Here is a 16,794-nt window from a genome sequence, read left to right on the forward strand (position 1 = left end):
AACCACGTGTTAACCACTTGTCATAATAATAATAATAATAATAATAATAATAATTACAATAATAACAACAACAACAATAATAATAATAATAATAATAATAATAATAATAATAATAATAATAATAATAATAATAATAATAATATTAACAACAATAATAATATTAATAATAATAATGTAATAATAGAAAAATGCAAAGTTAAAAGAAAAGCAGTTAAAAGGTAAGGATTGAGAGTACAAAAGTCAGAGTCCCCTTGTAACTATCTGGTAAAAAATGTGAAGTTGGGCTGGAGGCTCCGCAGGCTGGAGTCTCATTGAGCAGTGTGTTGTTGTTGTTGTTGTGGTGTGACGTCCCCTCCCTGCAGCTCCAGGTCCAGGACTCTTCCGTTGAATAGCCGTCGCTAAACTTGTTTTAAATTTTTGAGAACATCTTTCACAATGGAGCATTCATCCCCGTCCGTCACGCTCCGTGTTTCATTTTGTCGTCTCACGATATGTGTTTCCTATCCCAAATCAGTAAACACATCCGTTCTGTATGTACATCTGATTCAACATTTAGTGTGAAATTGAACAGATTGACTTTAAAGAGATGCGATGAATGCTCCATAATCCCTCAGCAGCGTATGGACCAGTTGACTCAATATTTGGTTTTAACCCCTTCACTCCCTCGAACCTCCCCCTCTCCATCACCATCCCCCTCTCACGCTTCCCCTGCCCCCACCATCTTGTATCCTTTGTCCAACCCCGCCGTGCCTCTCTTCCTCTCCTGTCCTCTGTTCCTTCCATCCATCTCGCCCTCTCTTCATCTCCTCTTAATCACCGCAACCAACCCTCCTCCTCCTTACCCTTCAATCTCCTTCCTTAATTACCTCCCTCCCTTAAACCACCCCTATCTCGCTCTATTTATACCTGTGCTCCACCACTCCCCAACCCCACCCCTCCACCCCCTCTCCCCCTCTACCCAGGTGAATGACGCAGTGGGGAACAGCTGGCCCTGGGTCTATTTTGTCACCCTTATCATCATCGGATCCTTCTTTGTGCTAAACTTGGTTCTGGGGGTGTTGAGCGGGTAAGGGGGGGGAGGGGTTCAGAGGTTGCAGACAAATGAACTAACTTGTTTTTCCTTCTCTCTCTCCTTCTCCCCCCTTACTGTCCTTGGCTGAGTCTGGCGTGTAACATCTCTTCTCTCGGCCAATCGCTCGCTCTTGGCAAAGCCGCTCTTTGCTTTGGCATCCTGGAGATGTAGTTGTTTGTTTGTTTTTTTTTCCTTCTGACTGTCCAGGGCAGTCGTGAAAATTTTGATGAATCCAAAGCACGTCGCATCAAAATGCAAAGTGGGGGGGGGGGGGGGGGGGGGGGGGTCAATGGACAGTACGTACTGAGACGGGACAACCAGCTCTCGCCTTGAACAGATATGCGACCGAGGTGGCAGACATTCTTAACGCTACGGTACATACCAGCTTGGACCTCAGAACCGTCTGGGCCGTGGAGCATGGTGTCTCCTGCATGGATGATGGAGGGAAAAGGGAGAGTTGGCACTGAAGTCCCCGAGCGAGCAAGCAGACTACTTTCATCGCAGTGTTGCTTGTGAACCAGTATAATAATGTAAAAACAAAAACAACAAACAACCACAAAACCACTCAGCTCACTACAGTGAATAAGGTCTCAATAAAAAACAAAAATCTGATTTGCAGCGTAATTAGAAAATAACACCTCACGTTTGCTACAATAGTCTACTTTGATTTCATTCCCAAAAAGTCCTTATAAAATGAAAAGCTGAATTCCCTTGGTGGCATGATTTTATCACTCATCACATTACACACTACAGTAAAACAAAATGCCCGATAAGGTGAAAGGTAAAAGAAAAGGTGAAATTTTATCCACTTTTTAAAATGAAAATTTATATATATATATATATATATATATTTATTATTATTTTTTTTGAACATTCTCATCAGCTGAAAATGAAAATGCAGCTAAAACAGCTCAGGCCGTAGAATAGTGTTGACAAATGCGTTTTAAATTCTAATTGTAACATCATTTTAGAAAATGTTGACGATCAGCACCAGTGTGGCAAATGCGTCAAATATTTGGCATCAATATATCCACATTCGTGTAATGCATGAAAAAAAATGGTTTGTCAACTTCTGTGGCTGTGTAGGAAATAAGTCTGGACCAAACAGCTTTGGGGTTGAATGAATCTCTGTCTGACTGCTGACTAATGATACTGCCAAGCCACTACACAGCCTGACCTTTACCGACTGCTTGTGCGTGTGTGTGTGTGAGTGTGTGAGTGTGTGTGTGTGTGTGTGTGTGTGTGTGTGTGTGTGTGTGTGTGTGTGTGTGTGTGTGTGTGTGTGTGTGTGGTAGGAACCCCCCGGGGACTGATGAAACTCCATGCCACAGACCGCATACACACACACACACACACACACACACACCCACACACACACACACACACACACACACACACACACACACACACACATACACACACACACACACAGATCCATGAGGACCAGGACGAACAGCTATTGTCCCACTCAACGATACATTACCAACTGCTTCTGTGTGTGTGTGTGTGTGTGTGTGTGTGTGTGTCCGTGTGTGTGTGTGTGTCCGTGTGTGTGTGTGTGTGCGTGCGTGCTGGTCAGGGGTCTGGGATTGACTCAGTAACTAATGGGTGTACGCTGAGAAGTGAGAGAGAGTGAGGAGGAAGGGGAAGAGAGAGAGAGCTCAAGGGGGCTAGTTTAGTCTGCCTGGGTCTAACATTATACTGAGTTGGCACTGAGAGAGAGGGCGGGAGAGAATGAGAGAGGGGGAGAGGTAGATAAAAGTAGGAAACAGAGATTTACAGACACTTTAAGTGAGAGAGAAAAGCAATGATGCAATGGGAAAGGAAGGTGTAAGGGTGCAGGTAGAGGAAAGGAAGAGATTAACCTGAAAGAACAAAAGAAAAATAACAATAGATGGACAAAGAGAGAGAGCTGAAAGCAGAGAGTTTCAGTACAGCATGTACGTTAAAAAGTCAGATAAAAGCAGTTTGTTCCTTCCACAAAGTGAGAGTAGTGAAGGGAGTGGAATGTGAAAAAAAACAAAAACATGAAAAAGCATGAAAAGGTTGGAGGGAAACAGAGAGAAAAAAACAGTTAATACGTAAGATTAACAGAATTCCTGCCCCCGTTCAATTTCTCTTTTCCTTTCTCTCCGTCATGTAATCTCTCCCCCTCTCTCTCTCTCTCTCTCTCTCTCTCACACACACACACACACACACACACACACACGCACACACAAATCGATAAGATTGCTTGGTCTTACTAATGCACCGCCGAGTGGGACAATAGCTGCTTGTCCTGGTGCACATTGATCTGTGTGTGCGTGTGTGTGTGTGTGTGTGTGTGTGTGTGTGTGGTCTGTGACTCGGACTCTAGTTTCATCAGTCTCCAGGGGGTTCCTACCACACACACACACACACACACACACACACACACACACACACACACACACACACACACAGAAACTGATTGCATAGAGTAAAGGAAGTATACGGCTGTCCTGGGCTTTGCTGCAACACATAGACTGGCTGTGAAAAGTGATGGATACTGAAAAGTGTCCTTTATTACAGTATAAACCCAACGTAAAGACCCCCTCCGGTGCACAGTACAAAACAAGCAAACAAAAAAACACACATTTGACGCCATGCTGCCGCCGGCTTCCCAGAACCCGGCCTGTCCCAGTGTATTCCGACATTAAATCACAGACGCCGCGGGGTCGCCGGGCGGCGGTCCCGGCTTGGCTGAACCCAGCCTGAAAAAAGGGGCCAGATTCCCGACCGCGACGTTCTCTCGCCAGCTCTCCCGAATGCCTTCTCCTTGGATGAACCTCACGTCATTTTAGTCACGACCGACTCTGAACCTGAGTTGACCCCTCGCTGCGGGGAGCTTCCTCCTCTCGACACCTGGAAGTGATTTCGCCAGGTTTCATCACCCGCCCCCCCCACCCGGCTCCCCGCTCCTCGGTTGTTTTGGCTAAATCCTTCCCTTGCATATGTTCTGTATATATTGGGGGTTTTTTTGTTTGTTTTTTCGTTCCTCGCCGTCCGGCTTGTAAAAGCGCGCTTGGGGAAAAAAAGTGAGCGTCCTCAAAAAATAAGAGGCACCGGGGCTGGTCACAGTGTCCGTTAGCACCGAGTCCAAACGATCAGAGGCCCAAAACCCAAAGCAACCGCGGGTCGAGGACTCCTTTACAGGGCATTTCTTATTGGCTCCGGCCCTCGTTTGACGGTGCTGCACCTGGTCTCTGTTGGAGGTTTGTTAAAAACTGACCACCACAACACTGCCCGCAGAAGACGCCGTTAGTCGAGTCATTTTGTTTTTTTGTTTTTTTTAACCACTCGTCAATTTCATTTTAGCCCCGATCCGCTTTGACTGCATGGGACTGTCGTCTGTTTTTGCTCATAATCACTAATGATAATATTCACTAATTTATCTTTCCATCCTGTGTAGACTTCTCTCTCCAGCGTCGAACGTTCCTTCCATCTCGGACGGGCTTTTTTTTCTACTTCCTGCTGGGCTTTTAGCGGAGATTTAACGCTTCATGATCTCAACCTGTCTCCGTGTTACCCGTGTCCCCCTGTCGTAATTCACGCAAACCTCACGCCTTTGGCAGAGAATTTCAGATTCTGTCTCTCTCCCTCCCTCCCTCCCTCCCTCCCTCCCTTCATCCGTCCCCTTGAACTGTTTGCCCTCTCCCCTCCTGTCGTCCCTCCGTCCTCTGCCCCCTCTCCGTCCCCGCCCCGTCCCTCTCTCCGCCCTCCCAGAGAGTTCTCCAAGGAGCGAGAGAAGGCCAAAGCGCGCGGAGACTTCCAGAAGCTCCGAGAGAAACAGCAGCTGGAGGAGGACCTCAAGGTGGGCTAGAGAGAGAGCGAGAGAGAGAGAGAGGGAGAGTGAGTGGGAGAGAGAGAGAGAGTGAGAGAGAGACTGAGGTTACACACCTTTATTCAACACATGATATCTAGTGATTCCAGTGGCTCAAGCACGCATAACTGGATGAGAATTCAACGAACAAAGCAATAAATAAATAAATGCATATCAGTAATTATGATATAGTAATCATAATACTTACATTATTACTACGTAATAATACAAATCAACCACAGAGCGAGAGAGAGAGAGCGAAAGAGAGCTCTTTACATAACAATGTCAATAAAAACCTTAAAAGTTGTCAATCCTGAAACAAGTTAATAGATTACTTAGTATTCTGAGCGGCTGCTGGTTCAGTCCTTAGTGTAATGAGACAAGCGTCTGTTTGGACACCGGGGCTTTGTTTGAAGTTACAGCACATCATTCACTATTGTGTGGAATCAATCTTATTATGTGTGTGTGTGTGTGTGTGTGTGTGTGTGTGTGTGTGTGTGTGTGTGTGTGTGTGTGTGTGTGTGTGTGTGTGTGTGTGTGTGTGTGTATAGGGCTATCTGGACTGGATTACTCAGGCTGAGGACATAGACCCGGAGAATGAAGAGGAGGGATTGGATGATGACAAACCCAGAAACCGTGAGTTGCCCTTGAGAGAGGCGTGTGTGTGTGTGTGTGTGTGTGTGTGTGTGTGTGTGTGTGTGTGTGCGCGTGGGGTCAGGAGGGGGTGGGGCTTACTAGGGATTGTTCAAGACTAGGCTGGCTGTTGGTTCGGCAGGTCTTAAGGGAGTGTGTGTGTAGGAACAAAGTGTATACGTGCACATTTGCGCACGTTATAAAAGCGGGTTAATTTTGAGTGTGTCTTTTAAAATGATAGATAATAAAGAACAGAATAGATATTTTGCTTGTGTGTGTCTGTTGTGTGTGTTTTATTTGTGCATGCTATCTGACTTACTGTGTTTCTGACTGTGTGACTGAATGAGTGCTGATATGGCATTTTCCCATAAATCCTCTGGGGGCTAAACATGTGTTATCAGGACATTATCAGGCACACACACACACACACACACACACACACACACACACAATACTCCCCGCCTCTCAAACACTCAACACACTCAAACTGCCTCTCGCCACATGTACACACGAATCGGCACACATGAAAATATTACACATCCGTACACTCGAGCAGATGCATAAAATGTAAACACAGGCAACCTCCTTCCAGTCCATTAACACAGAGCCATGCACACACACACACACACACACACACACACTTTCTCTTCCCACAACTCCAAAGGCGTCAGCTGCGCTCTCAGGACGGTGCACACTCCGTGCACGCTCCTCTCTCAGGATGGAGCTCTGCTTTCTGGGGAGGCTGAGCGCCGACTACTGATATGAATTTAGGGAGAAACCCATCTGTACCTGTACACCTGTACAAGTGGTGTGTTGTGTGTGTGTGTGTGTGTGTGTGTGTGTGTGTGTGTGTGTGTGTGTGTGTGTGTGTGTGTGTGTGTGTGTGTGTGTGTGTGTGTGTGTGTGTGTGTGTGTGTGTGTGTAAAAAAAACGACCAGTAAAAATACTGGTCGTAAGAACAAGAACTTGACTTGTAAAACAAAACACGTACTGTATATGTACTCTCTATCTATCTCTCTCTCTCTTTCTCTCTCTCTCTCTCTCTCTCTCTCTCTCTCTCTCTCTCTATCTTTCCCTCTCTCACTACCGGTGATTAATGGAACCTACAGTGAGATGAATGGGGACAGCTCGTTCCCGTTGAGGACACACATATGCATGCACCCTGCACCGCAAGCCACACACTAACACATACACTAACATACACACACATGTACACACACATGTACGTATACGTGTGTGTGTGTGGGTGTGTGTATGTGTGTGTGTATGTGTGTGTGTGTGTGTGTGTGTGTGTGTGTGTGTTTGCGCACGCACACATGCATGGGTATGTGTATGTTTACAGTATACAGTATATATATATATACACACACACACACACACACACACACACACACACACATGTTCACAAGACCAATACACATAGTGGTTTAGGCTGCATTTACACTGCAGGTCTTATGCCCAGTTCCGATTTTTGCCTTTATTCGATTATTTTGCCGCCTGTTTACACCTCCTTTCCACACGACCCATATGTGATATTGTTTTTACACCAGGCAGTAGAAAAAAAACACTTAAAATCAACCCTGAAGTAGCACTCTATACCCTGTTGATTGTGCTTTGCCTTTAAACTTGATATTTTTCGTTGGCACTGGAGCCACGACCGTTTGAAGCCGTTCGCCCCCATTCCAGACGACAAAATTATTTATTTAGATACGCGCCCTTTATTGTAGCCTGCACTGACTCCTCTCCTCATGAGGCACGTTACCTCGGCAACACACTTTTTGTCTTCGAGCCGCTGTGCGTTAAGTTTTGTTCGAGCGGTCGCCACCTGTACACGCCATAATTGTCGCGTTGATGAAGTTTGAACCGCAACGACCATCAAAGTCCGATCCGTGCGTGTCGACAGAAGTTGCGCGTTCAGTGATATCTGATTTATTTCCATAGATGAATGAGGCCCAAAACTGTTTTTTTTTCCCCGTCTTCAGACGCACATAATACATATCTGGTCTGTGTCACATCTGGGCAAACATCAGGATTGGGTCATTTTAGTGTGAACGCAGCCTTAGAGTATGAAAGACAAAGAGGATATGAGTCTATCTGTCTGTCTGTCTGTCTGTCTGTCTGTCTGTCTATCTATCTATTTTTTTTATATCTCTGATATTGATGAACCCTCGTACACAAACCTTCGTTTTGTGTGTAGCTGTAATATGTATGTTATGTATGTTTCACTGAAATCATTACACAGATATTGTCGTCGTTCTCTCTCTCCTGATAGGACACAGTGTGTATGTGTGTGCGTGCGTGTGTGTGTGTGTGTGTGTGTGTGTGTGTGTGTGCGCGTGTGTGTGTGTGTGTGTGTGTGTCTGCTCATTTTTTTGTCCTTTGTCTGTTTGTCTGTGTGTGTGTGCGCCGCATGTTCTCACACACTGTGGTCTCGTCCTTGCATGCCAATCATCTCGTTTTCGGGGGGATCCTGCGGTAGGAGTGTCTCCGGCGCACCTTAGCAAGAAGAGCAGTAGGCTCGCGTGGTTCAGTCACTCCGCTGACTCACAGGACGGTACGTCTGTCCGTCGCAGCAGCTTGGTCCGTGCTGTTCTCGTCGTCAGTGTAAAACGTTGCTGTCGTCTCGTGAGCACTGGCGCACGTGTTTGTGTCCGTGCTTTGGTTTTCTCGTTTGTGTGTTCTGTGTTTGTTCCCGTAACTGTCTGTGAGTGTGTACTGGAATCATTCAGCTGTTAATGTGAATGGAAATATGCTCTGGCTTGTGTTCATTCCTTGTCTCTCTTGAGCCATGTCGTGGGTTTCTTTGCAATTATTAAAAAAAAATGTCCTTGATAAAGCTTAATGAAATGAAGCTTAATGTTGAATTCATAGTACAGTAGATTTGACGGGTGTTAATAGCAGTGGGAATAAAAAGGTTTTGATAGAAAGATAGATAGATCAAGTAGATAGACAGCATTTCAACCAAATAAATCATGATTCTTCAGGAGGAATGTCTTTTTTTTGGCAGAAACACAGATATACGCAGTAGGTGTGTGTAAAGCGTGTAAAAATAGTGTGTGAGAGTGTGTGTTTTGGATTTACAACACATACACCCCCTCCTAATGTGTTCTAACATGTGTTTTAAAGGTCATGTGTTTTAATGGTCATATGTTTACATGCATTAGCCTGTGTGTGTACATCCACGTGTGTGTACCTGCACGTGTGTGTACGTGCACGTGTACGTACATGCCTGTGTGTGTGCGCACGCGTGTGTGTGTGTGTGTGTGTGTCGCTGAGCCGTGCTCTCTATCCCCAGGTAAGAGCCGTCGTTTTCAGTCTCTGCGCGGCGCCGTGAAGAAAAACGCGGCGTTCCTTCGTAAGGCGTGTGCGTCTGTCTGCATGGTCGCGCCAGAAACACCTCGAGTCGAGCAATGACTCTCGACGTGCAAGCTGGTCTGCACCCCCCCCCCCCCCCCATCGAGACCTTCTCCCCCTCCTCCTCCTCCTCCTCCTCTTCTCTCCTTTCCTCCCCCTGCCTTTAGACTCCCCCGCTCCCTAGTTTGCTCCTCCCTTCCGCCCCCCCTGCATTGGTGCAAGCATCCTTAGAGCTTCAAGGCCGAAAAGGGAACAATGGCTGAGTTCCAGCATAGACTCCTTCCCCTGCTCGTCTCCTTTCCTTGCCCTGACTGTACGACCTGTCCAGACAAAAGGCAGCGCATCCATTATGTTCTTCCAAATAATTGATCTTGACGACCTTTTTATTGTGCGTCCAATGATCGCCAATGCTACAAAACCCGGTCAAGGTGGACAGATGACAAAGGAGATGAGGAGAGGGAGGACTTGTTGGTGTACTGAGACGCAGCCACTGGATCCCTAGGAAAGAAACTCACCCCGAAACCTGCCTTTTAACCGGAGCAGAACAAGGAGAGGACGATGTCATCACAGACAACTGAGCTTGGATTACGGCCGGTGTTTTGTCTTGTGTGTTTGGTCTTCTGTCATTACTTCGCCTCGGGTCTCATTCGCTGTGATGTCATGTTCTTCTCCTGTTGTTCTCTGATGTCTCCCCTACTCCAACCCACCTGCACCCCTGGGCTCCGTACCAGAAGAAGACTGTAGCCCCCCGACCCTTTCTTACCAGCCCCTTGTCATTTTGAAGACAAGTTATTAATCCATGTATTATTAATTATTAATAATAATAAATTAATATTTAATATTAATTATTATTATTATTATTATTAATTATTAAAACTCAAGTTATTTAAAAAATAAAATACAATTTTCTTTCACGCCAGATTCGGTTTCTCATAGAATCCGGGTGCTGGCTGGCAATGCTAACAAAATGTTTTTTTTTTGTTGTTTTTTTTTTGTTTTGTTTTTTCCAACCAATATGACAAACGTCTGGTGAAGAAAGACTGTAGGAATAGCATTCAAGTTGACAGTTTTTACACAACGTGCTCCATGAACGGCAATATTAACACAAGGAAGTGACACTTTTTGTAATATTGAAAACTTGCGGACCTGACTGCTGGACATGATTGCATGGGATTTAGTAGATGTTTAATTACGTACCCATTTACTAAAAACAAGACGTCAGCATTTGAGGTCATGCATAATGTAAACACCAACATACTGTAGTGGATGAATGCATGTTTCTTGCATTTGTAATGTTGTTCCTCTTTGAAGGAGATATTCAAGCCAGATGCTGCGAAACCTATCATATTTTATCACCTCATGGTTCCATTTACCGCAGTTGTTTTCAGTATCAGTGCATTAAGTATTTCCTCACAGCCTCTTCCTCACAGCACGGTCTGACCGAAAGAAAAGTTGGATCAAGTCCATCTCATCTGATAAAAGTTTGTCCCAACCAGCTCTTGCCCATCCCCATCATTTTTTTACTCGCTCTCTCTGTTTCTCTCCATTTCCTTTTCTTTGCTTTCTCTCCTCTCCGTCCTTTCTGCCCATGCCTCTCCCTCCGCAGCAGGTCTTTTGCGATTTGCTCTAACAATAGGTATTAAACTAGTTCAGAGCTCTGGTGAGGAGAGGAAGCGTGCACCAGGCTGGTTGTCAATTGAAAAGGCTTTAGCCCTCCAAATAGAGAGAGAGAGAGAGAGAGAGAGAGAGAGAGAGAGAGAGAGAGAGTGACCATCGGGCTCCCAGTGCTTTTAGCTAAGTAACATGGCAGCAGGTGGAACGTGACAAGGTGAAGGAGCGTGCAGCGTGCAGCTCTGCAGGGCTTCACTTTATTTTGATTGTTTGATCTAGGTTTTCTGCTCAGCGAGACAATTGTGCCCTGTTACCGAGGAGACACAGGATTGATCTCCTAGAGTTTTTTGTTTTTTTTAGGGATGACTCATGCTTGAATGACAGCTGCACTGTTTTGTTTGTCTAACTGCATGTCGTGGAGAATCCATGTATGTGATTGCCTCCACCCTCCCCTTTGCTTGTCTTGTATTATTTAAGGATCAGGATTAATTTGCTAATTTCTTTTGTCACTGCACGCTGTGCTACTCAGAGCTTTTCAAGAGCTGTTATATTTGTCTTTCTCCTTTTTTTTTTTTTTTATTTACCGGTGAGTCCAGTCCTCTCAGTTCATTTGAGACAGTCTAATATACTGTATTCCACTGCACTGCACTTTTTCGTTGCATAATTGAACGGGAATGACACCCATTTTCAGCATTAAAATGGCCAAAATGGTATCCCCCAAGTTGTTATATGGTCCGTAGAACTTATTCCTGCACTTCTCTGTATCTGAGAATGAGGCAACCTCATTAGCCTGGAAAAGCGCAACAAGAGTAAAATATCAAGTCACGCTATTTGGAAGGGAATTAGCATTTTCCATTCATCTCTGTGAGGCTCTCCAGGGGGCATGGCCAAAGAGTACAGTACATTGGCAGTACGTCATAGCCCATGGCGTAACATGATGGTGAGAGGACCCGGTGCACATTTTTTTTGGACCCTCCCCACACGTCCGTTACACACGGTCCGTTACGCACTGCGCTTCTTTTGCTTTGTTCAAAAAATAACAGAGTTAACTAAAATGGCCTCGATCCAAAATAAGAAAACACAGTTTTTTTATTTGGAGGAATGGTGCAAGGGGACGCACAGCTGAGCCCTGATGGCCACCGGGCCCCGGTGCAGCTGTACCGGTAGCACCGGCGATAGCTCGGCCACTGGTCACAGCGAAGTGTCTCAAATCGCCTGTTTGCAGGAATAAGTTCTAAGGACAATCCGGTCTCACACTTTTTCGCACTTATAGTGGCGAAAATGTATCTATTGAGTCGTCTATTGAGTACTTGCGTCAGCTGAGTTTTGGTTTTAGGGTACATATCAGTTCCTTCCCAATGCCCCATGGTTTAAATGTGCCTTTATGTAGCACAAAAAAAATCTCCCCATTCAAATGAATTGGTTTAGATTTCATGACGGAAAGTCGCGCTCCGGGACACGATTCAGAAGATAAAGTTTCATGACTATGAGCACGAAAAAAGCGTGAGATCCGGGTCGCTAAGGACCATATGACAACGAATCGCCGCTTTGTTCTCAGAGACGGAGAAGGGTAGGACTTGGTTCTCAGGAGAGGTGTAGTGCAGTGAGATGAGTGGCTGAAGAATTTAAAGAAAATCCAGTATAAGAGTTCTGAGTCTCTACTAAAACAGATCAATAGGCTGCCATAAAAAAGCCCTTTCTGCTGGAAAGGCTTTATTCTAAAATCAATCTATCCATTTTGGACCGAGTGGTTTTCTTGGCACAGTAAGGTCTGAACAATGATGATGTCCTTCATGGCACATTTGGTACCATTACAGCGCCATAAACTATTGGGTAAACTTAGTTAAGGAATGGCTCATAACAAGTCTCATTTGATGTTGTAATTTTAATGCCCCAAAAAATGTTCTTTATTTTATAATGGTTTATTATCTACTAGAAGCAATTTACATTTCTATAGTACATATTTTAACACAGTATCCAACTTCTCTACCCAGGAGGACCCACAGTAAGCGTGGTGGAAGCAGCGTATCTCCTGCCCTGAGGGACACACACGCAGACACACACACACACACACATGACAGCAGCAATAAGAGCCTGTATCTCTCCACATCCTTCTTTTCAGCCCACCCTCTCCACAGCCATCTCTCCCTCCCTCGTTATCACTCCACCCATCCCTCACTCAGTGATCCCTGTCGTTCCTCTCCTCCACGGCCGTTTTCCACTTTTTCGCTCTCCCTTCCAAAGCAGAAATGAGGGCGGTTTCTTGCACCGTGTGTCATTTTTCGACTCTCGTTTAGCGTCACTCTGCTCCTCTCTTCCCATTTCCGGTTCTTTTTACTTTCGCATCCTTCCACGCTCTGCTAACCAGCCGCCTCCCATCAACTGCTCTCAGACTCAATCGCTCGATCTCTCACAGACACACAAAAAAAAAAAAACAGCACACAAAAGTATGTCATCCTTTTTTAATTTCCTGGTGTTGCCTACGGGATTTACTGACAAGCTATTGCTCTCCATCACAAGAACCGCAAGATTTTGAATTTTGTTTGATTCTCTTCAAAACCGGATCCGCCCGTTAGACAGAATCCAGGAGTTGGCTTCAAGCGAACCAGACCCAGATAATTAAGACAGCAGCGTTATGAAGATTCAGCCCAAAGAGTCCCAGCCAAAATGATTCAGAGGCATTTTCCAAGCAGAGGATAAAAGGGACCGGGGTTGCTGAGCGGAGTTAATTTTTTATCTGTGGAGACACATATTACTTTTACACTTTTCATGCATTTGTTTTTCCAGAGCAGCCCTCTTTACTAATGCTTCTCCCTTACATCAACTTAAGTTGCTGCCTGCTTTTTTATTTACTTTTTGCCTTTATGTTTTTTGGTCATCGTAAATCACCCAGGGTTGTGACAAATTATTTAGTTGAAACTTAAAGAGCTTCTTATTCAATTATGCTTTTGAAATTCTCCAATGATGAATTGCATTAACACGTTGGAATGGTGCTGAAAGTAATGTTAATATCCACCTGATCTGCTCAGTGACGGAAAGTAGACGGCTGTCCTCATAGTGCGAGGCAGGAACATGCCAAACTGAATAACTGACAGGAAACATTTTGGCAGCTAAATCAAATATTTTCCATTTTCAGTGGATCTGCAATCTGCGACATGTTTTGGGGTTTTGGTCCTAGCTATTTGGAGTTCAGGGTGATATTCCTTCTAGTTGGAAGAAAAGCAAGTGAATGATATGGAGAAGGATTTGTTGTTCATTCATCGCTTCTTTCTTTCTTTCTGTCTTTCTTTCTGTCTTTCTTTCTTTCTGTCTTTCTTTCTTAATCATCGTCTACTCTCTCAGTGAGCATGCCGGCCAGCGAGAACGAATCGGTGAACACGGACAACGTCCCGGGGGGAGACGTGGAGGGGGAGACCTGCTGCACCAGGCTGGCGTGAGTACTGTACCTCGTCCCTCAGGTGTCCCTCCCTCGTTCTTCCCCTGTTTCTCCCGCCTTCCTCTCCTCCTCCCTCACCTCCTCTTTCCTTATCCAGCCCTCTCTACTTCTCTTCCTCCATGCTGAAGCGGTAGTTTAACCTGCATCTCTCCTGTAGGAACAAGGAACCCCGGAATTTACAACCGTGCTAGAACTCTCATATTCTGTTGGTACTGATCTCTCTGTGGCCCCATTTACACCTGCCATTATTGTAAAATGTGATCTGTATCTGGACCTTATCCTGATAAGGAAATACAATATGCATTTAAGTACAAGGTGTAAATGCACGCAGATTGCCATCAGAATGCTTATCGGGTCAGCCTGACGAAATCTGGAGGTTTGTCGACATTGGTGACAAAAAAATCCGCCCACCGGTTGAAAACGTCACGCTAGCCTCGTCACCGAGCTCCGGACACCGAGGACCGCCAAAGGGTATTCCTCCATGACAGGACAGGTCGCAATTTCTCGCAAATGTAGCGGAAGGTGTCTTGACCTCGTGCGAAAGTTCCGGATCCACTCAGCATCGCTGAAGGACTGACGATCCGCTCGCACCGACCATTAGCCCTTAAGCGTTTTGAGAGCGATTTGATGTTGTGACATTCACAGCGGCTGCCGTTGCTGCAAGAAATATTAGTTTTGGTTGCTCTTGTCCTATTGCAGAAAATTGCCGAAGAGGACCCCTTCGTCAGTAAAAGAAAAAACAAGCAAAAGCCATGGAGTAATATTGCTTTTTGTTGACGAATCCATGTACCTAATTTGCATTGTGAGATCCAATCACAATGCGGGCAAAATCAAGATAACGAGAATGATTATTGATACAGGGTGTAAATGCAAAGGCCTGTGATCGAATCTCATTATCTAGATACAATATCTAGATACAGATCACATTTTAATGCCAGGTGTGAATGGGGCCTGTATCCGTCCTGAATTAAAGCAATGCTACTTTGATCATTCCATAGAAGACACATAAGTACTAGTAGACTGGAAGTCTGTATTAAAGTGGTAATCCTTAAGATTCTTAAATTATATATATTTTTGATTATTGTTAAAGAATGCCATTTTTGATTAGGCATTCATGAGCTGGCACTTTTTAAGGAACAGCCATTCAATGTACGTATTTGAGTTATGCATGTGCTCCTTTATATGCTGTTTCCATTGTTGGTGGCCGGATCCGCGGATGGCAAGAATGCACTGTTCGGGCATGTGCTACAAGCAACCAGCGTAGGTAGTTGTGGTCAGGAAACAGTCAGTCTGTGCGGACATTCACCAAAAAGAACAGCACCCTCAATGAAAAGAATAAATGAGAAAATAACTGAAAATGAAAACAAGGGAAAAAAAGAGAAAACAGACCTTGGACACATCTTGGACTGACTGAAGATGAGGTTTGAATGGGATTCTTCCACCCAACACAGACGATCTTATGCCCCTTTCAATTCTACAGTTTGTAATGGAATGACGGTACGAAGAAACAGATTTTGGCCTCTGTCGCACCAAGTTGCAGCTTCAAGTCCACCTTCTCTAAGAAAGTTGTGTTACTAAAACATGAGGTTGCCAAAAATTGAAGTTCCAATTGAGGTTTGTTCAAAACATTAACATAATGACTTCATTTAAAATGGCACACAAATCATGGTGAGTTTTTATTTTGTACAGAATAAGAACATTAGGGCAAAGTTATATCTACTGTAATAATAATAATAATAATAATAATAATAATAATAATAATAATAAAAATAAATATATCTGGACTCATCAGCTCTGGGTACAGTTCAGTCAGTCGTGTTTGGCTCGTATTACAGTTTTCCAGGTTCTCTGAAACGCGGCACAATTTTCCGAGTTTATGTTGAACGTCACATCGGCTCCCGCCAGTCTGTCGTCTCCTTGTTGCTCATCTCGTGGAGCAACCACTGTGCCGTCTACACAGCGCAACCCTCCTGTCTTTAAAACAACCGTCCATCTTAGCCTGTAAACCAGAACTTCTCATTGTTATAACTCACTGTGCTGTCTGTGGAAATAGAGCTGCGCTCTCAGTGACGGGTGGCCTTTTGATGCAGTGTCGGGCAAGTCATTAGTCATTAGTCATTGAGTTTTTTCCTTGGATACTGTTACATTTCCATGAAATACGAAAAAGGTTGTGGTATTTCTGTGAGTGATTACCATTGCACGGTTTCTATCTTTTCCGACCCCTCGCTGGATCTTGAACGCATCACTCGGTCGCACATTTCAGTGGTTTCGACTGGACGCGGTGAGCAGTTTTTGTAGACATTTTATTGTATTTTTCATTAATCCGGCAAAGCAATGTGGACCATTGATTTAAATATCAATCCAACAGATCTACTGACATCTACCAGGTAAGAAGCTATATCAAAAAATAAAATCGATCTTGAATCATCAATCGATTGTTCGGTAACATCGAACCACTACAGAGTGACCGAGTCTACGCCGTACACTGGGCACGGCCCGACTGGACATTCTGAATCGGAATCTGTACATTTATAGTAAATAGTATGACGATGTCATAAAGCGTCTCACTGTAAATCTCATCGAGTTCATTTTGTTTACGAATAGTGACGTGTCAGTTAACCAAGACAGCTGAAAATTTGGGGTCAAAGTTGTTCAGTTTTTCATTAATATATGCTCCGTATGTGAATCGATTCGGATGAAATTTAAACAACAAAATCCTTGTGAAATACCGGTTTAAACAACACCTCAACCGCGCTCGTAACTTCTGCCGAAATGTGTCTTCCATCAGGAAGTGGATCTATTTGGATAAAACTTCCGGCACGAGATGTTTGTTACAACGTGGTTCAA

The 16,794-nt window shown here is 44.6% G+C and overlaps 1 protein-coding gene across 1 annotated transcript in view; it reads left to right on the plus strand.

The window, feature by feature from the left end:
• The window catches only part of cacna1c (calcium channel, voltage-dependent, L type, alpha 1C subunit), a gene marked incomplete at both ends in the record, with an annotated part of 237,654 nt that overhangs the window by 166,461 nt on the left and 54,399 nt on the right, over positions 1–16,794 (plus strand). Inside the window, 3 exons of the mRNA XM_080022715.1 lie at positions 4,817–4,904; positions 5,465–5,549; positions 13,854–13,944. Coding sequence (XP_079878841.1) covers positions 4,817–4,904; positions 5,465–5,549; positions 13,854–13,944 — 264 coding nt within the window. The remainder of the gene's footprint in view (positions 1–4,816; positions 4,905–5,464; positions 5,550–13,853; positions 13,945–16,794) is intronic.

This window comes from Zeus faber (assembly GCF_960531495.2).
Source record: "Zeus faber genome assembly, chromosome: 21".
In the NCBI taxonomy this organism is placed as follows: Eukaryota; Metazoa; Chordata; class Actinopteri; order Zeiformes; family Zeidae; genus Zeus; species Zeus faber.